At 49.2% G+C, this 24476-nt stretch overlaps 1 protein-coding gene across 2 annotated transcripts; it reads left to right on the forward strand.

The window, feature by feature from the left end:
- Positions 1–649: 649 nt before the first annotated feature.
- On the forward strand, positions 650–22852 carry PPP2R5D (protein phosphatase 2, regulatory subunit B', delta). 2 transcript variants are annotated; one of them, XM_008945625.1, is made up of 14 exons: positions 650–854; positions 1992–2191; positions 2602–2712; positions 4441–4533; positions 5044–5174; positions 5580–5639; positions 6317–6425; positions 7294–7347; positions 10098–10268; positions 12962–13089; positions 15115–15216; positions 21395–21467; positions 21923–22039; positions 22403–22852. In XM_008945625.1, the coding sequence occupies exons 2-14, from the start codon at positions 2123–2125 to the stop codon at positions 22538–22540; spliced, it is 1356 nt and encodes a 451-aa protein (XP_008943873.1). In that variant the 5' UTR covers positions 650–854; positions 1992–2122; the 3' UTR covers positions 22541–22852. The 2 variants fall into 2 exon arrangements, with proteins under 2 accessions (XP_008943873.1, XP_008943874.1); XM_008945626.1 differs by having other exon boundaries at positions 656–785; positions 2016–2191.
- Positions 22853–24476: the final 1624 nt, after the last annotated feature.

The raw sequence follows: 24476 nt of genomic DNA on the forward strand, positions 1-24476 counted from the left end.
GAGGTGGAGGGAGCAGCCTGGCCAGGTTGGAAAAGCACAACCTGCAACCTAAGATTGAGTATGGCCTGTGTAGTTCATAGACTAGCAGCTCCTGATCTGTGGATGCAACAATGATTTTAAGTGGTCTTCATTTTCTGCCTTTCCAGGGCTGTCATATCTGCTCTGTACTACAAGCTGCTTTGCCTTTTTCCCAGGAGGTTCTCTGCACAAGGAGAAGGAAGCAGCTTGCTAGTGTTCAAAACTTGCTTGCTGTGTGCTCTACAGACTGCCGTAATCAGAGGCAGTGAGATTTCTGTCTGGACCATGAAAATTCCTATTTCTGTCTTTTTGTGCCAACAAACTCTTGTAACTTACTGAAGGATGTGGTTTTGCATTCCATATCCCTAGTGCTCACTGTGCCAAGGGGCTTTGGTGTCTTTGTGGTACGTCACAGGTATGAGCAGAGCTGACATTGACTTTGCAGGTACACTGCAAATGCAGCCAGTGGGTCTGGAGCCCTGCAGGAGTGGGTGAGTTCCAAGTGCAACGGCGAAAAACGTGCCCGGGTTCTTCAATCCAAGCAAACGTTGAGATGGTCTTCGACTGCTTGTGAGGCTTGTAGGTGAAAGCTTATGAGCTGTGTTACTCTCTCCTCCCTCATCAGGCCCAGCAGCCGCAGCAGCAACAGCCACAACCACAGCAACAGCAGACAACTTCAAATAAGAGGCCCAGCAACAGCGCTCCCCCCCCAACCCAGCTGAATAAGATTAAGTACTCGGGGGGCCCCCAGATTGTGAAGAAGGAGCGCCGGCACAGCTCTTCCCGTTTCAACCTGAGCAAAAACCGGGAGCTCCAGAAGCTCCCAGCCCTTAAAGGTAATGCAGCTGTGAGGTGGGAGTGACATGCATGACAAGCTGCGCCTTCCGCAGGCAGTGTGGTGATGTAAGGGCTCTTCCCAAAGCAGCCCTGGTGGTGTCCTGCTAACCTCCTGCCAGCACTGCAGCAGGGATGGCTCTGGGAAAGGTGCTTGGCTTGGCAGCAGGTTGAGAATTGATGGGTAGCCTAAAAGAAAAGGATACTCAATGTGAACTTCCGTTACTTACCTTCCCATTTCAATTGATTTAAACCCTCGTGCTTACATGTATTTAGGATTGCTGTAGATTCTTTAGCACATTGTGCAGGAAAGTGGTGAAATGCAGAGATCTTGGTGCAGACTGCTCTTGGTTCCCAGAGCCACTTGTTCCTGGGAGAGGACCAGGTCTCCTCCTCCTCGTGTTTCCATTGCAAATTACAGCAGTGCTATTGAACAGCCCACATTAGGGCAGTTACCCAGCATTCGCAGTTAGTTTACATAACAGTGCAATTAAACATGACTTAAGTGCAGACAAGGAGAAAGCAATTCGGCCAGACCCTTTGCTGACAGTGCTCAGAGAAACAGGCAGTCCTTTTAGGAAGGGTGGCTACCTTGCAGCTCAGCAGCTGTTCTTCAAGCAAGAGGCATGCTTGCCTGACTGGCCTTAGCACTGTGTGGTTTCCAGCAGCAACACATCAAAAAGAGAATGCTGTTGACACAGGGCCTGTGCCACCTTGGCCCCTCTCTTTTGGGCTGCTCTCTGGGAGCAGGAGTAGCCTACAGTGTGCTCAGCCCAACCCCCTTTGTGGCTGTGGCGTGCAGGGTGTGGGTGTTGCTGATCTGTGATGGCAGCTGGGAGTTCTTTTTCCAGTGTAGCTTGTATTGGGAAGGGGTCAGCGTTTATCAGGTGAGAAACTGCTGCCATGCTTGAAATCATCTTATGGGGCAGTTGCTCCAGAGGCTCTGCAGTCCCCCTGCCTCCATTGTCCCATCTCCATAGCAGGGATAACACTGCCTCACCTGTCTCCCCACCCAGCTCAAGAGGGACTGTGATGGGGGAGGGGGAATGCAGGATGGAGCAGACAACACGGATGCCTGGGCAAACCAGGGAGGTGGTCTGCCTGTCTCCAAGGACAGATGTCCCTGCTTTCTCTGACAGATGCTCCCCCACATGAACGAGAAGAGCTTTTTATCCAGAAGCTGCGGCAGTGCTGCGTGCTTTTTGACTTCATCTCTGACCCCCTCAGTGACCTGAAGTTCAAGGAGGTGAAGCGAGCGGGTCTCAACGAGATGGTGGAATACATCACCCACAACCGTGATGTTGTCACGGAGGCCATCTATCCTGAAGCTGTTATCATGGTAGGGCGTGGGGCCAGCACAGGTGCTTGTGTGCCAAAGAAATGGGGACTGTTCAGAAGCATGGTGGGAAGCAGGGGATAGGGGTTTGTCAGAGGGGAGTGAGACCCATGACTTATTACTTATTACCTGCCCACCCCCAGAGAGAGAGAGAGAGAGAGAGAGAGAGAGAGAGAAGAAGGTGGGAATGATGGTGCCTGGTGTAGGGAGACGTGGAAGCTCCTGTCTCTGGCACAGACTGCACTTGTGGATTTCACATGTAAAACTGTAAACCCACAGCCACTAGAGGGGATCTGTTTGTGGGCACAGCTATGGCAAATGTCAATGTGTTGCTCTGCAGTGAAGGATTTGCTACAGGGAGGACCACCATGAGGTGCAGGGATGTCACTCATGTACCTTTTCACTCACCTCAGTTTTCAGTGAATCTCTTCCGGACGCTCCCGCCATCGTCCAATCCCACAGGCGCAGAGTTTGACCCTGAAGAAGATGAACCTACCTTAGAGGCTGCCTGGCCACACCTTCAGGTAAGGGGGAGGGAGGGATATAGATCTGGTGAGTTTTATCTCTGGGAAGTCAAGAGTCTAAGTAGTGCTGGAGCCTGGGCAGCCCCTAGCCTGCGAAGGTTGCTGGTGTGGGGACAGGGAGAGACCAGGCCTGCTACCCCATGGGTCAGAGGTGACTTGTAGGCATTGCAAGCAGCAGGAGTGTCCTGGAAACAGACTGATGACTGTGTGCAATGTTCACCTGCAGATTGCTGTATTCCCACATGTCTCTGAGGTAGGCTGGGAGTGAACACTTCACGGGGATTGAGGGAGTTGTGCCATCTTGCCTATGTAAGAAGCAATTCTCAGCAGTGTCAATGTCCCTCCCGAAGGCTTAAGAGCTCTCATCCTCTGGGCTTCAGCAGCAATGGAGACAGCACCCCTCTCTGCTTCAGCACTCCTCTCCTCGCCCAGCTCCCTGAGAGGCACATGGAGGAGGATGACTGCTTGGTGCCAAAGCCAAGCCTGTGCTAGCATCTGCTAATGCATCTCCTGTGTGCTGGATGTAACTCAGCTGCATTAAACTGGGAGCAAATGTTTGACCATAAAAGATAGGGAACTAGAGGAGAGGAAGAAGAGAAAGGTGAAAAGGAGCCAAGAATCTTTTCATTAGGCCACGTGTCCTGGGAAATAGACTTTAAGACAAACTAGGTGAAAAAGGTATGAAAGCAACAGTGAGCGTGGTTTAGCAGAGCTCACCAGTGGAAGCCAGGAGGTAAGCTTATGGGTGTCTCCCCTTGCACTTGCACAGGGTCATGTTGTTGAGCAGGCAAAGGTAGAAGAAGAGGCAGGCATTGCAGAATGAAGCAGAAAATAGAGAGGAAATAAAGTGCAGTTCTGCAGCAGTGGTTAATCACTGCTCACTGCTGCGTTTCACACAGGAATGTGAGTGTTGATAGAAGTGGTGTGTCCTCAGCACCAGAGTACCATGAGTGCTAGGAAGCATTTTTTTTCTCAGAGTTAAGTCACAGCAGCCAGCATGGGTTTGTGCCAAGTGTGTGGTGAGATTTTTGGTCATCATCACAGTTTTTTTTGTGCTGTTGTCCTTGGCATCTGGGCCCTACCTTTGAATGGGTGGCCTTAAAGTTCCTTGAGCTCCACAGTCAGACCTTTGGGATGCAGTGCTCTTGTTTGGCCTAGTGACCCCACCGAAGTGCTAGGCAGGGTCAGCCCTGGAATGGATTTTTTCCTTTAGAAGGACAGTGGCACCAGAAGTTGCTGTTTCAGCACTGACAGTCTTCTTAAAGCAGGCTGCCTTTTGTTGTCCAGGTGGGACACAGCATGCAGCTCACGTGGCTTATCAGGGCCGAACCAATCTGGAGTCAGTCCCTATGGGGCAGAGGACAAGTGTTTTCCTGGGGTCTGTTTAATTTCTCTGCTTTTCTGTTCTTTCTTGGTGTGGCTCAAGGGCTTCCAATGAAGCCTGACCCTTTACCATCTCCTTTTGAAGGTTTCTGATCTCTGTAGAGATGTGGGCTGAAGGTGGGAGAAGAGTTTCCCAGGCCTAGTGCCTTCCTCTGAGTAGGTGGCTGTTGTCTTTGGTGGGAACCAAGGAGATCAAATCTCTTGCAGACTTGGGCAGTTATGTACTGTTCAGCTTTCCAGCCTTTCCTTGTTTTCCTTCCCCTTAAGGATCCATTTAAAATCTGAAATAAACACTGATGAGAGGATCAGGGATGTTTCTAAGTGATCTCTCCTTCTCCCCCATAGCTGGTATATGAGTTCTTCCTCCGGTTCCTGGAATCTCCTGACTTTCAACCAAACGTAGCCAAGAAATACATTGACCAGAAGTTTGTACTTTCTGTAAGTAATGGTTGCCTCTGCAACTGTGCACTAGCTTTTTGACAGATGTGCAGCAGATTTTGGTCAAGGTGTTATGCAGACAGTCCAGCTTTGTCAGCACATGCTTGGTGATGTGGGTTTTCTTTTTTCTTTTGTCTAGTTTTGACTGAGGAGCTAGAATTCTCTGTGTAAGGCATGTGCATGTGCAAGCTGGAGTCCCTGGGAAGTCATTACTCGTTGTACAGGTGGAGAGGGGAGCTGGAGGCATTGCAGGGGAAAACTGGGGTCACACAGCTTTGTAGAGTATGCAGACCATCACTGTGCTTCTGAAGGCAAAAAGAAACGCTGATGGTTCCAGCTTGTGATGAGGAGCGTGTGTGTTTCAGGGCAGTGACCACTGTGCTCTGGGTACTGAAAGCATCACTCAGCTGAAAGAGCCACTTTTGCAGAGCAGGTGTAGTGCCTAGTGTTGCTAGTAGCTTTGTCCAGATGGGCAGTATGCAGACTCTGGCTGAATTTCTCTCCCCACAGCTGCTGGATCTCTTTGACAGTGAAGACCCCAGAGAACGAGACTTCCTGAAGACTATTCTGCACAGGATCTACGGGAAGTTCCTGGGTCTGCGAGCGTATGTGAGGCGGCAGATCAACAATATATTTTACAGGTAAAATGCTTCTTGGTGCCACTGGCCTCGTGAGTGGGACAATCCAATTGCTCCACAGTTTGGGGCACTATGCTGTGTTTTTCTCTAATCCAGGCTGTCATTAGCTAAGTGACTCTGTTATGTCACCCTGCTTTGGTAAGGGTAGCATTCATTTGTGCCTCAGAGCAGTGAGGATGTGATAGTGCTGATTTTAGAACACATAGCAAATGTGGAGACCTGTGTGCTTTAGCTGTCTTGAGGGGCATGAATTTATTGTTTGCTTCTAGCTCTTACACCTTGCCCTGTTGTCTTTGGAGTTCTGTTATTTGCTAGGAAACTCCCTATTTCCAGTGTTTTTCCTTGCTTTTGCTTATCAAACTGTGTCCGGTGTTTGGCAATGACCTCTCATTCTTCTCTTCTCCTCAGGTTCATCTATGAAACAGAGCACCACAATGGGATTGCAGAGCTGCTGGAGATCCTGGGAAGGTAAGGGCACTTTGAGAAGTCCCAGAAGGCCTATAGTTGAGTGACACCTCCCAGCCTGGTGTGCTGCCTGAGCAGTGAGAAGAAAGGCAGTGCCTTCTTTCAGCAGTTCTTGCAGGAGCCACCTCTTCCAGAGGATCTCAGTCTGACAAAGCACACAGTTAAAGTACTCTCCAGCCTAGTAATAAATGCAGCAGTAACCTTCTCCTTAATTTTTTTCTCCTGTTCTTTTGAGTCCAGTCACACTTCTGTCTTACCTCAGTGGGCAGTAAGAGAGGAGTGCCTCACCCTGAGAAACCTTGGCGGTGGATAGCCTTCTTCATGGCTTCAACTGCCTTTCTGTTTGCAGCCCTCTCTTATGCCACTTATCCTCCTATTCTGTGAAGTACTAGCCTTGAGGACTGAGCTGCCTCTATGCTGGCCTTCTCCAGAGGTTCTGCAGGTTCAGCCTGGCACAGGACAGAGCAGAGCCCTGGGTGTTTGTTTCAGTGTTGTGCCTGCTAAGGAGACAACCTCACTGAGCATGGTATGGAGGATGGGCCCCAGCAACCACAGTTCTTCTGGTGGGTGCTTTCTCAAATGACTAACAAGAGCTAGGGCAAGCTACTGATTCTTTTGAGGTGGGAGGTACTGTATTTCTGCTGGGTAAAGATGTCAACAAGACTGTCGTTTCTTTTCAGCATCATCAATGGGTTTGCTTTGCCTCTGAAGGAAGAGCACAAGATGTTCCTCATCAGGGTCTTGCTACCACTGCACAAAGTGAAGTCTCTCAGTGTCTACCACCCGCAGGTGAGAAGTGGTTCAGGTTCTCAGGGCAGAATGTGACTCTTGCAGAAGCCATTCTTCAGGCTTGCTTGTAGCCATTCACTGGCCTGCATTACTGTGTTGTACAAAGCTCTTGCTGTGAGATGTTCTGGGCTCTGCACTAGTCCCTCACTGCAGTGGTTTGTCCCAGCCTTGTGGTGCCTGGGCCTGTATGTACACGTGTGCTTTTTGCCACAGGCTGATAGGAGGGGAGCCTGCCACCTCCTGCTGATTTAATGCTGCAGCTTGCTTTGCCTTTCTGTGCTAGAGGTTTGTGAAATATTTGGGCCCTGCTGAAACCAGAGGTAAAATTCCAAGCTGCAGTTATCAGCTTGTGCGTGTGGTGTGTCAGCTGTTAGTCACCACTGAGATACGTGGAGAAATCAGCATGCTGGGCTGCTAGGCTGGTACAGAGATTAATTTTTTGTGATTTAGAATACATAATAGAAGAGTAGAGATGGTATCTTGGGCTAGAAAGTAAAAAAGTATGGGTACTCAGAGGTGGTGACTGTTCTCCCGGACTTGTTTTTGTGGGGCAGGGCTTTGTGATAGTCAGACATATTCCTTCCCCTCTGTGTAGCTGTGCTTGCATTTGAATGTATTAGCTGCAGACTGCTCTAGGTGGCTCTATCCTTTATGCTGCACCAATGTCCTGAGCTCAGGCCCTGCCTGCTTGGTCTTGGAGCCTTTGCTTGTCATTGGAAGAACTGGATTCATTTGAAGCTGCAACTGTCTACTCCTCCCATGCACTGTGGAGAGCATAATGTGACTTCTAGCCTAGGGTGGTGGTGGTGCTTCTCAGGTACACTTGAGGGACCTCTAATCTTGCCATGCTTTTTTTTTTTTCCTACAGCTGGCGTACTGTGTTGTACAGTTCTTGGAGAAAGACAGCAGCTTGACAGAGCCAGTGAGTAACCTTGCTTAACCTCTGAGTGTCCGTCAAGTCCCAGAATGCTTCACAGCTTCCTAGGGATACAGCAAGGGTGAAACAATAAAGCTAAAGAGGCTGGGAGTCAACTGGATTTGTTTATTTGGTTTCCCTGATACCCTTTGGGCAGAAAAGACTGTGCTGCTCGTGTGCCAGCCTTTAGCAGTCTCTCCTGAAAGCCTGAGGAAGGTGGACTATAGTCTTCCTTTGTGCTTTGGATCTTGGTGTAGCAGAAGGAACACTATACTAAGCTGTCCTTTAAGGGCAGAGCTTTCAGCTAGTGGCAGATGTTGCAGAGACAAAATACATGGACATCTGATAATCTGATGGAACCAGCGTGAGCTCGTGTGAGCCCTGAGATAATAGGAGTTCACTCCAGACTGCCAGAGTTGGCTGAAACTGTAGGGATGAGGTTAGGGACCCGGGACACAAAGGTCTGCTTAGGCAAGTCACTGTTCCTTGATGGAAGTATTCTCCTTCCTGCTCTAGCATTAGTTTACTACCTCCTGAGGGTTAAGTCATATTGTAGACGTATTTGCCTTGAGGACAGAGTGCTGGGAAACAGCAGGTTCTAAAACATGTGAGTGGTGTAGATGGGGACCTTCCACATTCCAGTTAGCGTTTGCACGGCCCTGCAGTGTTAACCAGGGTATGTGCTGGCTTGGCAGAGGGTGCAAGCAGGAGACAAGTGTTTCTCCACCCACTGCAGGCCAGGAAATGTCTTCTACAGAGCTGGGCTTCACAGCCTCAAAACAGCAGATGGCTAGAGAACATGTGCTTGTGTCACTGTAGCAGGGAGCACCAGAAAGTGTGAGCATTTTAATGAGTAATGCTAGCTGAGGTCGTACTGTTCTCTGGCTGACGTGTGTGTTTGTGGTAAGCCTGACTGTGCTCTGTGGGAGCTGGTCAGCTGTTGTCAGCTTTCCTGGGTCCTCAGTTCTGAAAGCAGCAGGGCTGAAACAGACCTCCCAGCTTTTCCTTCAATTGTGGATCCTCTATTTCCTGTGTTCCCAAAAGCTTGCTCTGAAATAAATTGCCTAAAGTAGCTTCCTGATCATGCTGAGTACTTCCTGTGGCTGACATCCAGCCCAACAGCCTCCTGCCAAAGCACTTACTGTAGGGTGAGGGAGAAGAGAAATAGAAACCTGTCAATATTTCCAGGATTGATTTTTGCATCTTTTTCAAATATTAAAGCTCCATAGCTCATCACTACTTCCTTCCTGGGTAATGGGTTAGTGGCCCCTGGATTAGAGACCCAGGTCTGATTTGGTATTTGTGGAAAGCAGTGGGATGACCCAGTTTTGTTACCTTCAGTGGATGTTGCATTGGATCTCAACCAAACATACCAGAGCCATATTGCCACAGGTTGTGTTCTGTTGAAGCATCTTGCTTGTGAAGATCCTGAACAGACTTTTGAGATGACTGGAGTTGTTGAAGTCTTGAAGAATTACAGGGCTTGTGCATAAGCAAGGCTCTGAATGCACTAGGTGTGGTTCCACCTGTGCTGGAAGGAGACTAAATCACTTGCTAGGTTCACAGCCACTTAGAGTGGGCCTCCCAGAAGGTTGCTCAGCATGGCTTGACACGATAGCTCTTGTGTTAACAGCAGTCTGAAGGACTGCCAGGTGAGCAAGGGCTCGGATGTGCTCGGTAATAGCAGTGACAGACTCAGCACTGAAGCTAGCTATTGCCAGAGTGGCAGACCTGAGAAGTGACAGGCACTGAGGATATCAAAACTGTTGGCTTCTCAAGCCTTGAGCTTGTGGACACACAGTGCTAAGATATCTTGCTGTCGTGTTGCCCACTACTGTCCCTCAGTGCTGTGAGCTTCCTCTCAGGTTCTGGCTTCAGGATCAGGCCACTGAAGTACACGGAGTTTGAAAAAACAACTCCTATTGCCAGTTGTGTGTGAATCTAGTGTCCACGTTTCTGTAAATGCTGTACCAATGACTCCAGTGGAGTGAAGGTCTGCAAGATCTCATTGCTTGTCTTTGACCATGGCTAGAAGCAGATGAGTAGGGAAGGAAGCAATAATTAAAAACAAAAAATCAAGTGGGATATAGACCTCCCTCTTGTGTATTCTTCCAGTATCTTGTGAGCAACAGTTGACTCAGGCAGAATTTGCATCTGCATTGTTGTATTTAATTATCACTAAGTGTAACCTTCATAAACTTGTCTACTCCCTTCTGGGGTCTATTTGGACTTTGAGTCCCCGCAAAGTCTTGCAAGAATGAGCTCCATAGTCCAGTTATGTTTGTGCACAATGGTACTTCCTTATCCTTGTCCCACACCCATCCACTGCATTATTTATGGAGTGTTATTCAGTGTTCAAGCTCTGCAGTGTATTGAGTAATGGTTCCTCAGTGACCTTCTCCGTAGCATTTCCAATATCATTAGTTGATCTTCCGTTCTTGCTCTGCACCATCTGCCAGCTGCTGCCCACTTTTGTTTAAGCCTTCTGTGTTAAGCTGTATTTGGGGGGGAGAAGTGGTTCTAGGCTTTGGGCTTATAGTACAGAATCATAGCAGCCTGGGCAGTCTGTCTTGTGTGTAACTTGGGCAGACTCTGGGCTTTTCTCTTGTTTCTTCCCCTTTGACCCACCCTGACTTTCTGAGAAAGTCTCTTCTGTTACTTCCTCCTGTCTGCTGTTGTGACCAGACCCTTAATTTATTTCACATATAGTGTTAACTTTCAGCCCCTAACACTGTCTCTGTATCCTCCCCATTCAGGTGATTGTGGGCTTGCTGAAGTTCTGGCCGAAAACTCACAGTCCCAAGGAGGTGATGTTTCTAAACGAGCTGGAGGAGATCCTGGACGTGATTGAGCCATCTGAGTTTGTGAAAGTTATGGAGCCCTTGTTCAGGCAGTTAGCCAAGTGTGTCTCCAGCCCACACTTCCAGGTGGGTTGCAGCTCAGGGAAGGGATAGGGCAATGGCTTGTAACCCACTTGGCATTTAACAATGACACCACAGCTTTTGGTCTTGTCTTTGTGGATCAGTGGCACATGGAGGTGTGACCAGGGTGAGTATTGGGGGTGACATCCTGGCCTCTATCAAGAATAGTGTGTCCAGCAGGAGCAGGGAAGTGATCCTGCCCCTGTACATGGCACTGATGAGGCCACAGCTTGAGTACGCGGGTCAGTTTGGGGCACCACAGTATAAGAAGGACATTGAGATGCTGGAGCAGGTCCAGAAAAGGGCAGTGAAGCTGGTGAAGGGTCTGGGGAACATGTGTTATGAGAAGTGGCTGAGGGAACTATGATGTAATCTAGAGAAGAGGACGCTGAGGGGAGACCTTATTGCACTGTATGACTACCTGAAAGGAGGTTGGAGTGAAGTGAGTCTTGGTCCCTTCTTGGAGGTTACTAGCAATAGGACAAGAGGAAATGGGCTTAAGTTGCTCCAGGGGATGTTTCGATTGGGTATTAGGAAGAATTTCTTTCCTGAAAGAGTGGTGAGGTATTGGACCAGGCTGCCCAGGGAGGTGGTGGAGTCATCATCCCTGGAGGGGTTCAAAATGACATGGTACTTTGGGAGATGGTTTAATGATCATGGCAGTGTTGGTTTGATGGTTGGACTTGGTATCTTAGCGGTCTTTTCCAACCTTAATGGTTCTGTTTCTATGACATGTTGTGGGAGGGAGTGGGAATCCTCACCACAACCACAGAGCAAGGTCATCCAAAGAGAAAACAGTCAATCAGTGAAGCCCCTCCTCCTGCACTGTGCTATGCAGCACCGTGTATTGCAGAAGGCTGGAGCTAGAGCAGAGGTGCTCTGCCACCTCTTTTGGCTAGCAAACATATAGGAGATCCATTCAGTGTCATCCTGTTGCAGTAAAACCAAGCTGGCTGCATTACTGGAGGGAGGCCAACCAAAGACTGTGCAGAGAAGATGCTTTGTATTATCCTGGTGTAGGTAGGGAAGAGTGAGGTATACTGAAGAAGTGCTGGAGTCTGCTTCTTCCTTGTTCCCAGTGAAGGAAGACTGGCTGTGTTACAGGCTGAAAGAATCTCTGTGGCTGGTAGTCTTAAGATATAAAATGTCCAAGGTGGTAGGACCTGCTAGTAGCTTCTAGCAGGTGTTCTTGGCTCACTGGTTTAGGGTGCCGTGGACAGTGCCCAGGAGGAAGAGAGCTTGCTGGTGAAACGTGGCTGACACAGGTATGTGTGGGGTGTTAAATATACACAGCCCTTCCCCAGGGTGAGTGTGACTGCACAGTGAGGCTGACTGGCTTCTGCCTGTCTTTTAGTACAGAGAGGTACAAAGTCATGTGTTTACAACCCAAGAATTAGGTCAGTCTGGGTCATGTGTGTGTAAAAGATCAGTCTTTCCTAGAAAGGACAAGGGGAGCATGATCAAGTTGGGTTGGACATGGATTACTGGTGTGCTGATAGGAACCAAATGACTAAGGTGACCTTTGGGCATGGAAGGAGCTACCATAAGAAACTAAGGGACTTGACTAAAGTAGGGTAAAGGCTGGAGAAGAGGCATCCTGTACTTCACAGTAGCCCTTATCTGCTATTAGCCCTTTCAAAAACAAGACTGGAAAACCTGGAGAAGGTGCAAAAACTTTACAGGCTAAGAAACTTAACCCCAAAGGTGTCCCATACAGTCAGGCAATCACTGACTGACAGTCTCTGTGTCTGCAGCTTGTCTGAGAGCAAGAATAGGAATTGACTTCTTGGTAAGTCTGAACACTGAACACCTTGGTGAGGGAGAGTTTTCTGAGTGGATTGTGTGTTAATCTGACAGACAAAAGCTTAACAAGATCCAATAGCTGGAAACTAAAGCTAGGTAAGTGATCCCAAGGTGAGTTTCACTTCGTTTGTTCCCTGTGGAACATTATGTTAAGGGGATATAGTGAGTTTTCCATCATCTGAAGTATAAAGCTGAGACTGGATATCTCTCTTCTGAGGTTTTTAAGACATTCTCAAGCTAGCACTAAATGCAGAAATGAGCCTGGTGATCTGCATTGCCCAGATTTGTAGTTGAATATGAAGAATTGTGGTTGAATCTATCACTATGTGGGAACTTGTTAGACTTGTTTGCCTTGTTAGAGCAGGATGGCTGCCCCAAGACTTTTCCATATTTTCACTCTTACTAAGTCAGAGGGATGAATTGTGGGCCTGGTGACAGAAGCATGCTCCAAAGCCCAGAGGGACTCTGTTGTGGTGAAGGCCAGGGAGGAATGGTAGGAATGGAGTTTTACAATGGAGTCTGAGGAAATGAAGGAGGCTTGGAGCTAGTCTGAGCTGGGATCTGGAGTAGATGACAGGGGTGTCCTCAAGTGTTGTGTCAAGGGTGTTGAATTCATCAGTGTATCAGTGGTAGGCTTGCCTAGTCAAGAACGTGAGGCTTTCCCCAGGAAAGTGAGAAGTGCCTGGCAGAGGCTGAGGGAAAGAAGGCTGTGCAGCAGGGATGAATGGCCTTGTAGAAGGTGGCAGAAGTCAGGTCTGCTGCCCATGCTGTGGGGAGGCGTTTGCTCCCTGGCTCGGTGGTGGCAAGCTCTGGTCCTAGCGCTGAACCGTTTCCCTGTGCCCCACAGAGGTCACTGGAAGGAGCCTCTCCAAGGTTGGCTTTCTCTCCCACTGCAGGTAGCAGAGCGAGCACTCTACTACTGGAACAACGAATATATCATGAGCCTGATCAGCGATAACGCAGCCAAAATTCTCCCGATCATGTTTCCAGCTCTCTACAAGAACTCCAAGAGTCACTGGAACAAGTAGGTCTCTGCACACGTCCTGGCGCTTGCCGCGCACGCGGGACTGCGTGACCTGCTGGTGATCTCGTGGTATGCTGCTGCAGGGCAATGACACGTGCTGCTCCGTGCCACTGGGTGCTGGGCCAGAGGTGTTGATAGGAGTTATCAGCATGGAACAGTGCCACAGCAGATGGCAGTGGCCTGCTCCTGCAGGGTGCCTGCAGGGACCTGCCTTGGGGCCGTTGAATCTACCCAGAGGTTGATACCTGCATACCACTAATGCTGCTGCTCTCTTGGAGGTGTGCAGTAGGCTTTCCAACCAGCTTCTGGCTGTGCTAATGATCACCCATGTGCTCTCCATGACCAGAGACTTTGGCTAATGCAGTGCCTGACTCCTTGAGTATAGGGAGAACAGAGAAAGCAGAACTAACCGGGCCAATATCCCCTGTCAAATTATTGCCTTCTGTGTCCAATTCCTTGGTACTAGCCTTGTTTTATGGATCTCTCATCAACTTCCTTTGCTCTGACTGTTTAAGTGCTTCCTTACCTGGTTAATTCAAGTTCTAAAACTTGCTTCCCTTTAATGTATCAGCTGAAAAAGACTCAGTCCATAGCAGAGAGACTTAAATCTTCACTCAAAAAAAGTAAGAAGGCAAAAGAAGTCATCTTCCCCCATTTTAGATGGTTGATAAAAGCAAAATAATTAATTCTGGGGAGGCTGGGTGAGTCCAGGGCTTAGGAGTATACTCTGGTAGCAAGGACAGGGTTGTGAAGTGGAACTCTCTTTTGTGGAGAGCTTCCCACTGGTCTGTTCCCTGCTGTTTGACTGCTTCTTTCTCTTCATTGTATCAGGAAGCATGAACTTGAGCTAACAGTCAGAGGTGCTCTGAAGTCTGGGGTAGACACAGACCCACAGACATGGATGCATGTGCACACCCAGACACACACATGCACCAGCAGGCACACAGATGTGCAGATGGGCATTACATGCATGCAGACACACGTGTGATGCATGTGCAGATGTGCACAGACAAGCTCTCACTCGGTGTTACTGCCCCTCCTGACCAGAGCTCAGGAAAGGACTTTAAGTTCTTGTCTGAAACCCTTCACCAGTTATTTCCTTCTTGCACGAGTCAAAGTTCATGATTCTGCTGTTTCTGTATTTCCTTCTTGTCTCTTTCCCAGTGGTATGGCAGAAGTAGCCCTGAAGGTGTTTTCTTCTTACTTCTCCTTGTCTTTGTTTTAGCACTAGGCACATCTATCTTCTCAGGGCAGATTGTGCTCCTCAGATTCTCCTCTTCCTTTCCATAGCTCATCTACTCCAACGCTGTCAGGCAGCCTGTGTGAGTTCAGCAAGGCTGTAGCTCTCTTCCTTATTCCATCTGTAGAGCTGGTGAGGCACACAGCTCAGTCTACTGAGTCTCATCTTTTGCTTCTGGGTCAGGTATTTCAGAGACAGCTTTAATACTTGTTTTTATTCCCCAGGACTGTCTTTGTCTCAAAGAGAGCTCGCATACAGTGCAACCTATCCATAAATTGCTGACACAAAGTTGGCTTTTCTTCTGTGGTATTCTTTGTGCTGGTTCTCATCTCCACAGGACTCCTGAATGTCTGTTTTTGGCAGCTCAGTCACAAAGCTCATGACTGAATACTGGGCAGCCCAAGAAAGTAATTCTGTATATGTGAGGTGAGCTGTTAGATTAGGTGAAGGCCCCTTGAGCAGGTCCCTGGTATTCTTCCTTTCCACTTTCTGACTACAAGAAAAAATGCATGAACACGTACTTTTGCACTCAGCAGTCTGACCAGGGTAGAAGAGGCCTTCTCTTTCTTCTCTCTTTTTCTCCCTGTGCAACAATCTCTGTTATGTTTGTGGGGGGGGGTTTCACATGCAAAGAGCTGGGACTGTGAAAAATCTTTTGTCACTTTGTTGTAGTGTGTGAGTTGCTGCTGCTGTTAGCTCTTGTCTTGTGCTGCTAGTGCTGATTCAGGGCTGAGAACCTAGGGAATACCACCATTGCTTGTTCTCCTTTCCTCATTTCTTTGCAGGACAATCCATGGGCTGATCTACAATGCACTGAAGCTGTTCATGGAGATGAACCAAAAGCTTTTTGATGACTGCACGCAGCAATACAAGGCAGAGAAGCAGAAGTGAGTAAGAAGTTCTTGCCAAGTAACTTGAGCTCATCCTGGTGTCTCCTTGGGGCATAGTAACAGACGGTGGATGCCAGCAGGCAGAGAGGAAATGGAAAAGTGGTGCAAATCATTTTGTCAAAAAGTAGGATTCCTCAGCAGTAATGGATCTCTCATGCTACTGTACGCTTCCAACTTTCCAGTAATAAAGATGGAAAAGGATTCCAATAATACCTGGAATTTCAATGAGCAAATGGTGGGGATAAAATCTGAGCTCAGCAAGTACCTGTGCCATGATGCTGTAAAAAAACCTCCACTTTTTCTGCTTCCTTGTGCTAGTTTTGGTGCTTTTATGACTCACCTTGGTGAGCTGGGTCAATTCAGCATGCTATAAGGAAACTTTTTTTTTTCCTCTGTACCTATTTTCTGCTGAGTTAGTGACATAAATGAGTGCTTCTCATTCATGGATGAACCAGGGCTGCCACAGGAAAGGTGGTGGGGAGAGCAGGGCTAACTCTTGCTGGCAGTGGGGAGCTCTGGCATACACTCAGTTGTTTTGTGAAATAGTAATAAATAAAAAAGTAGAGCTATGAATCCAAGCTTGGGGGTGGGTAACCTCTGCCTGTAGAGAAATTAAGGTTTTGCTAACATCCAATTGGGAGCAAGCAAGATTTTTTTTCTTTCCCATTCTAGGGCATTTCTGAAGCCCACAAATGGCTGCACATGTGTTTTATACATGTCTCACAGTGACAGCACATTTACTGTGAGATCTACCTGGTGTTTCCATCAGGAGCCTTTTCTAGCTGTTCAGCTTCTACCCAAGCTGACCTGCTGAGGGTGACTGTTCCCAGCACTGGTGTGTAGCTGATGGAGCATTGTTCTGGAAAAGGTCAACAAAGCAGCTCAGAGCTGTCCAAGAAATGGATGGGTGGGTAGAGCTGCACTGTTCAGATGACTCTTTTCTAGTGCCTGTCTGCCTAATTATGCTTCAGTGTTGGGTTTTTATCAAGGATATACCCTTTGCCCTCCTAGAAAACAAAATCTGCTAAAATTCCAATTGAAAATTTGGTGTGCAGGATGTGAAACATCTTTTAGCAGCTGAATCTGAGGTTAGTTTACCTACAGTGAGCATGATACAATTCCTCAGCTAAGTGGGATTTCCCTGCCCCACAGACCCAACTAAGGAGTCTTTTCTGGGCAAAAAGGCAGTGGCTCAACTCTGCTGTCATGAGCACAGCATGAGCAGCTGTTCCTGGCTTGAGAATTGCAGAAAGGTCTCCCTCTGAAGGGATGCTAGAGCTGGGAGAGAATGTTGTGGAAGGTCTGTAGGAACAGGCTGGGAAACAACTGGGAAGGGAGATTGGTGGCAGAAGGGAATGGACTAGGACAGCAAGTTAGAGGGAAAGTGCAGTTTGTCCGGGCAAGGAGGTAGAGTCTTGGGGCAGAGGTACAGTGGAGAGCTGGATTGGAGTAGGGGGTGCATGGTAGAATTCTTAATGTCAACATATAGTAGGAATGGAGTAGGAAAAGGGAGCAAATTAGAGGAGGGGAAGCGAGATTGCTTTTTTGGGGGCAAGTGTCCTGGGAGTGGACAGGATGTAGGGCAATGGTAGGGGAAAAGATCATGCATTTGGGAAGATGGGTTTAGCAACCTGGCTTTACTAGAGCAATATGCCTGAGTTCTTGATGTTTTCACAATGCACTTAAGTAATCTTTTTCCCTCCATGTCCTTAAAATATACAAGAAATATGAGGAAATCCATGTGCATTTAACACTGGCCACATGTTCTGGAGTGTACTAGAGCAAGTCATTGCTGGAATGAACAGTGTTATAAAAGGCACGTTTCACAGGCTGGGGAAGTGTTGTTTAATGGTGTCTCCCCAGCAGAACAAGACCATTTGGTAGCTGGATAGTCTGCCTCAGACCTTGGGGTGCCATTCCTGCACTCGCCTTCCCTGCTCCTCTTTCCACAGAGTGCTGCGACCTGTTGTGGCGAGCAGCAGGTCCTGTTGCCTCCCGCCCGCTGGAGAAGACCTGCAGCACCCACAGCTCCTTTCTGCTGCCTCCCTGGCAGAGCTGACTGCAGGCCAGGCCTGTCGGTGGGCATTACTGTGGCATTGCAGTCAACTGCCCTTTTCTTTTCAAACATGGAGACTTAAACTGAACAGAAATAGTACTTTTTTTCTAATAAAAAAAGTACTGTGAGGCTTACCAAAGGCTGCCGGTGGCAACGCTGGCTGGATCACTGAACACAGAACTGACCTTTAATGGTGTGATGCCTTGCTTTTTCCACAGGACCTCGGCCTTGTTCAGTGAGACTGATGAGTTTGAAACACTGAGGCTTTTTTAGTGTAGCCAGAAAAAGGAAGAGAGGCCTATGAAGGGTTTCCCCAATGAGCCACTAGAGACCTTGTGCCATGAGTGAGAAAGGAGCCCATGTAGGAAGGGCTCCACTTGGAAACAAAGCCTGTAGATGTGAAACGGTGAAAAGGAGACAGTTTGTAGATACAGAGTTAGGCTGCAACCAGGTGTTGAGAGGCCTGCTCAGAAAAGGCTGAGCTGTATTTTTGATTAGTTACTGTGCCCACAAGTGACATGCCAGCTCAGGCCTGTCACTGCTGCACCCCTGGCTGTGCAGCTGCAGCCAAGGCTGGTCCTGGATGGATGGACGCCCCCTGTGACATGGGGGGGGCTCTCTACTGCTCAGTGCAGAGGGAGTGACTGCACCTTGCTCATCTGCCCAGGCATCTTGAAGCTGTTTGAATTATCAGAACCCTTCAGAAAACAGTGGGGAGGTTGGGTCAGATAGATAGTGTCTCCTGAACGTGCCCTTCTGTAAAAGTGCTAGGGCCTTGAACGCTGCCTTTCAAGACGTGTGGTGCCAGCATGCCCTTAGGCCACTCTGACACTTGACATCTCCCTGGTAGCAGCTACTTTGCATAAGCCACAGCAGCAGAAAGGAGAAGATGCCTCCCAGTATAGCTCTTCTTTTCCAAGTGTCCTTCTGCTGGCTTTCTCACACTGCTGGTAATGGTGTCAGGAATGGAGGGAGTTGATGAGGTACACATCCCCTAGAAAGCAGGGCTGGGGTTGCTGCTTCTGTAGACTCAGTGCTGTCCTGTGAGGCATTTCTGTTCAGAGAGGTAGGGTTCTCTAAAGACTCCCATGGATGAGTCTTGCACTTTCAGATAAACTGCAATGGAAATATCCTAGTGTAGGAGGTGAAGCCAGGCTGATTGATGAGACTGGGAGGAAGCTTCCCCTATAGATGGATGCTGGACCAAAGCTGCAGTTAAGTCAATGTGGCATCAAAATAAAGACCAAACTTTTGTTTGTTCTTTGGAAATACTTGTTTGGCTGAAAAGAGTGACCACAGGTGTAAAGCTTTTAGACTTTTAAAAGCATTGCTCTTAAGTCAGACCAGGTATTCTCTTTGCAATGTAGTCTTCTGCAATGTCAGCTGAGCATATGATGGGTAAATTGGTGGACCTCAAAGTGTGGTGAGGAGTGGAGGGCTTCCCTGATGCTATGCTTGGGTGATCTGAAATGAAAGAACTGGTGTTAGAGGTGGTTGGAGCTGAATGACTGGGTGGGTACCCTTGGTTCACTGTGTACCATACCAGTAACGTGATATGGTCCAGCTAAACAAAGTGAGTTTGGTTACACCCTTACATGGCATGGTGGTAGACATGATAACATCAAAGCAGATTCTGCTTTGGAGGGGCAGTGGCCTTCATGACATGAGGGCCTTTGTGGACAGACCTACTGATCTACATTTCCCATGGCAAGATTGGAGTAATACGTATGTTTATCTTACATTAAAAAGGATTCTGGAGGAATTGGGGATAAGGCAGGAAGGATCTAGGGAAGATCAGTGCTAGTCCCATGCAGAGATCTCCAGAGCTCTGTCAGAAAATGAGGTGTGGGATATTGGTTTGGGAATGGGGCTTTTCAACCCTGTGTTCTCTGGTGGAGTAGTCTGCTGCTTGAATGCTGGGCAGCTTCATTCTGGCTTTAGCCTCCTTTCTTACATATATTTCAAGAGTGTGAGGTGATTGCAGACACTAACAACTTTCTTGGCATGGATGGATAGGGCACTAAAGAGACCAGTAGCTAGAATGAAAGCCAGATAGTTATAGATAATCAGAAATAAAGCAGATATTTTAGTGCAGATGTTTAAAATACCTGATACTTGCTGCAAAGGCTACACAGCTAGGCACACAGAGTCCAGGGGCTTTCTGCAGTGCATTGATCATAAGATTCTCACACAGGTGGTGGAGGAACCAACAAGGCAAGTTGTGCAGCTGGATGTTGTTCTAATAAATGAAGAAGGTCTGATTGGGGATGTGAAGTTTGGGGGCAGCCTTGGCTGCAGTGACCATGAGACAGTGGAGTTCAGGGTCATGCAAGCAAGAAGCAGGGCAATAAGTAGGATTGTAACCCTGGACTTTAGGAGAGCTAACTTCAGCCTCTTCAAAGGCCTGCTTGGAGGAATCCCATGAGTTAGGACTCTAGAAACTGGGGAGCCAAAAAGAGCTGGTTAATATTCAAGCACCACTTCTTCCGAGCTCCATTCTACATTCTTCTGTGTTGCCATTCAGTGAGTCCTGGACAGCCTGGAGAGTTGGGCATAACCCCATGCACCAGTACAGGTTAGGGGCTGACCTGCTGAAAAGCAGCTCCGCAGAGAAGGACCTGGAATACCTGGTGGACAACAGGTTAACTAACTGAGGCAGCAGTGTGCTCTTGTGGCCAAAAGAGTATCCTGGGGTGCATTAAGAAGAGTTGACCACCAGGTCAAGGGAAGTTCTTCTCCTGCTCTACTGCAAGCAATAGGACAAGGAGAAATGGTTTAAAACAGAAGGAGAATAGGTTTAGATGAGATCTTGGGAAGAAGTTTTTCAGTGTGAGGGTGGCGAGACTCTGGACTAGATTGCCCAGAGAGGCTGTGGATGGCCCTTCCCTAGAGGTGTTCAAGGCCAGGTTGGAAGAGGGCTTGAGCAACCTGGTCTCGTTGCGCGGCGCCCCAGCCGGATTAGATGATCTGCAAGGTCCCTTCCAACCTAAGCCATTCTGTGCCCTATGAGGCCACATCTGGAGTACTGTGTCCAGTTGTGGGCTTCCCAATCCAAGAGAAGCAGGGAACTACTGGAGAGAACTCCAATGGAGGGCTACAAAGATGATTAAGGGACTGGAACCTCTTTCTTGTGAGAAAAGTCTGAGAGACCTGGGTCTGTTTAGCCTGCAGAAGACTGAGAGGGGATCTTATCAGTGCTTATAAATATGAGGGGCAGGTGTCAAGAGCACGGGGCCAGACTTTTTCAGTGGTGCCCAATGTTAGAACAAGGGGCAACAGGCACAAAGTAGAACACAGGAAATACCATCTAAACAGAAATAAAAACTTCTTTACTGTGAGAGTGACAGAGCACTGGAACAGGCTGCCCAGAGAGGTTGTGGAGTCTCCTTCTCTGGAGACATTCAAAACCTGCGTGGATGCAACCCTGTGCAACCTGAACTAGGTGAACCTGCTTTGGCAAGGTGGTTGGACTACATGATCTCCAGAGGTCACTTCCAACCCCTACATTCTGTGAATCACAACCCCTACCATCTGTGAAAACATAAAGGAGAATATCAGGCAGTGCTGGATGCTCACCTCTGTTTGCTGGGAACGCAGGGAATGTTTGCTGCCCTGGGATTTAGAGGTGGCCTACTTGAATGGTCACTTAAGATCTGTGCCTGGGGGTTTGGGCAGCTCTCTGGCGTGCTTTGGCCAGAGAGGAAGGGGATTGTGGCACTTAAGCCACAGCTCTGTTGAAATGGCAGTTTGTCCCTCTGCATCTGTGGGGCACAAGGAAAAATATGTGTGTTTGACATCTAAACTGGTGTCATGGCTTTACACCAGAGAACAGTTGCTCTGGTCCACCCCTGCAGCACAGACAGGGGAAATGTACCTAGAAGCAGCCCCCTGCTGCCACCCTGTACCCCGAGGTGAGGAGTGTGCCTGCCCACCCCCTGCTAGCTGCAGTGTCCCCTCTTCTTGCCACATCTCACCTGTACATAGAGTTAGGAGTCTCTGAAGGATGGAGCAGCTCTTCCACTCACCTGTATTTTTCTGCTGTCATTTGCTTTTGTCTTCCTGTGAGAAAAAGCTGCACTTGCCCTGGAGTTCACACTTATGTGCTCTCTGTCTCTGCAGGGGAAGGTTCAGGATGAAGGAACGTGAAGAAATGTGGCAGAAAATAGAAGAACTGGCCCGGCTGAACCCCCAGGTGGGTAACAGCAGGACCTAGGGTGAATGAGAGAAGAATGTGCTGGAGTTCTTCCTCAGCTCAGGAGAGCAGGCTCTAGCAGCTGATGTCAGTCCCGTGCACACAGCCGCAGTGGTGGCTTCTCCCTCCCAGAGCCCAGTGTCCTGGGGATGCCAGCAGTGTCTCACCAGCCTGGCCCTCTGTAGCACTGACCTCTAAGCAGTGTGTTAGAGAGCATGGATGTGGTTATGGGCTCCTCTCAGCCATGGCTGCACATGCCATGTGCTGTGGCTCAGAAGGCACAGGTAGGAATGGGTGGGAGAAGAGGTTCCTTTCCTGCCTACATGCCTACTGCTACCTTGGCAGGCACCAGAGAGGGTGGCTAGAAGTGTGCCATGCTGTGTTAGGATGCTTGGGGGAGAAGGCTTAGTGTTGGATGGGGTGCTGACTCCCCAGCTGTGTCTCTCTGTCTGCAGTACCCCATGTATTACGCCCCTCCACCACTGCCTCCTGTCTGCTGTATGGAAACGGAGACCCCAACTGCAGAGGATATACAGCTGCTGAAGAAGACGGTGGAGACGGAGGCTGTGCAGGTGCGTAGGTGTCTAGGGTCCTTCCACAACTACTCTCAGACCAGCCAGGACACCAGCATAGTCCATCCAGGGTCCAGCAGCCAGCAGAGCTGGCTCTTTCCAGGTGTTCTGAAGGCAAATGCCCATACTCTCATCTCCACCGTTAGTGATCGACCTGTAGTCTGAAGAGCAGAGTTTATCTAACCTTCCTGCTCTGGAGAACATGCAAGTGGGAGCTGTCTGTATCCTTTTAGTCTGTATTTGGCTCTCAGCCTGTCCTGCAGTGTCACAGCATATCCTAGAATGGTTGGAGTCAGAGAATGGGGAGGCTGGAGGGGTGGAGGGGTTTGCTACTGATCCCTTACTCCTTTGGTTTGTCTGTAGATGCTGAAAGACATTAAGAAGGATAAAGTTTTGCTGCGCCGGAAATCTGAGCTTCCTCAGGATGTCTACACTATAAAAGCCCTGGAGGCCCACAAGAGAGCAGAAGAGTTTCTTACCTCAAGCCAGGAGGCTCTCTGACGGGTTCAGGAGCTGGCCCAGGAAGCTCTGCCCCATCCCTTTCCCCCAGGGGTCACGGAAATGCACTTGGTTCTCATGTATAAATAAGGAATGAACACGGTGAGCTGTGCCTGTCCTCCACTCCATCTGCATCCCTCCAGGGTAGATCTGGTTTTACGTTCTAACTTGTATCTCACCACTGTCGTGTCCTGCTTTTCCTCCTTCCTCCTGCTTTTCCACCGTGGGGGTGCATGCGTGAAGGGGGCCTGCCTGACCTGCAGCTGTGTCAGCTCAGGCAGGAGTCGCTTCATTGCTAGCTGCTGCCAGAGTCTTGCTGCCCAGCAAGGCAGGCTCTGTGTTGGCCAGAGACTACCACACGTGGCTCAGCATGCTGCTACAAGCCCCATGTGCCCATCTCCGCTGTGCCTGCCCCTGTGCTGCTGTGCAGCCAAGCCCTGGGGCAGACAGAGGTCAGGCTGAGCTTGGCGCAGGAGCACGTGGCAGAGTTTGGGGGGGCTCTGCTGCACCTCTGCCCTGCCTTGGGGTGCAGCTCTGCAACTGAAGGGTCTCACATACAGCAAAGATGTTCGTTTCCACCTTTCTTTCACTTCAGGCCCCTTGTACTCTTCCCATCAGTGGAGCTGGGGTTCAGTGCTTCACCACCCACAGTAAAGCCGGGTGCAAGCACTACATACTATTGCAGCCCTCCCTTTAGAGCGTCCTTAGAAGCTCTCGTGGGAAAGTGAATTCCTTCAGCTGTTTGTGTTGGTCTGTGCTGACTTGTCTCCATCCCAGTGTCTTGGGTTAGAATTAACTAAGCCCAGAATTAACTTCCCAATTTGTGGCAGTTGTCAGCTGCTGACTTCTGCTCTATTCTTCTACCCGTTCAATTAAAATACTCCTGCAGCTCTCCATTAGTCAATGTATCCCGCCCTTGGCTCTGCAGTGGCCAGGGTTTCTAGAAAGCTTGTGCTGCTGAAGTCGTTTCTGCAAACTAGTGGAAGCAATGGACACGCATTACGGGGCCAGGCTGAGTTTGAGTGTTCACTTGTCTCCTCCTTAGGATCAATGGCTAGGTGCTACTGCTGAGTTGCTTCTCCAGGTGCTCTGAGCAGTGTTGGCCTTGCCCTCTTACTTGGGCACCTGCTGTGGCCTGAGGCCCCTGTTAGTTATCACACAGTGCTTCAGGGACTCGTGCTACTTTAGTGTTTAGAGCGCACTTGCTGATAGCCTAGGTGGTTGGGCAGCACGTGGGTGCTACTGTGATACAGCTTTCTCCCCTGCCTTTCGTGACGCAGATTCAGTGCCAGGCCAAGGTGCCAATCAGGAGAGGCTGGCTTCTGATAGAAGAGGGTGTCTTCCTTGCTTCTTACCTGCTGCACTCGCTTTCTTGGCGCATCAGCTTCAGTAGGTTTGCAATAGTGCGGGGAGCTTGCAGGGTTGGTGCTGGCCCGACGCTGCTGTGCAGCATCTCGGGTCCTTTCAGAAGGTCCTGGTGTGTCTGTTTCTCCACACCAGTGAACTATTCCCAGGTCAGAGGTTCATCCCCTCTAACGTCACTGCTGGTGTGCAGCACATCCTCCCTCCGACCCAACGTAAGCTGTTTTTTTCCCCTCTGTATCCTGTACCCCTGCCCTGGCTGGCTCTTTGTTTGGCCCTCGCCAGGCGTGCCACCGTCTCTCGGAAGCAGCTGGCAAGGGCGAGCTCCCCGCCACGCAGGACCCTGCCTCCCCTCCGCTTTGTGCAACGGGCCAGTTCATCGGCAGACTACCAAACACCTCAGGGAGGTTATTGCTTATTTTGAACATTAGTCCAAGCTCATGGTCAGCTGCCAATCGATTACCTCACACCTGGCACAGCACGTAGACATGCACTGGGCGATGCCAGACGGCGCACAGGAGCAGCACCCGGCTCGGGCGCGGCAGAGATGCGGCCGGCCGAGCGGGCCGAGGGCTGG

The sequence above is a fragment of the Merops nubicus genome, unplaced genomic scaffold (assembly GCF_000691845.1).
Source record: "Merops nubicus isolate BGI_N331 unplaced genomic scaffold, ASM69184v1 scaffold17138, whole genome shotgun sequence".
Lineage (NCBI taxonomy): Eukaryota > Metazoa > Chordata > Aves > Coraciiformes > Meropidae > Merops > Merops nubicus.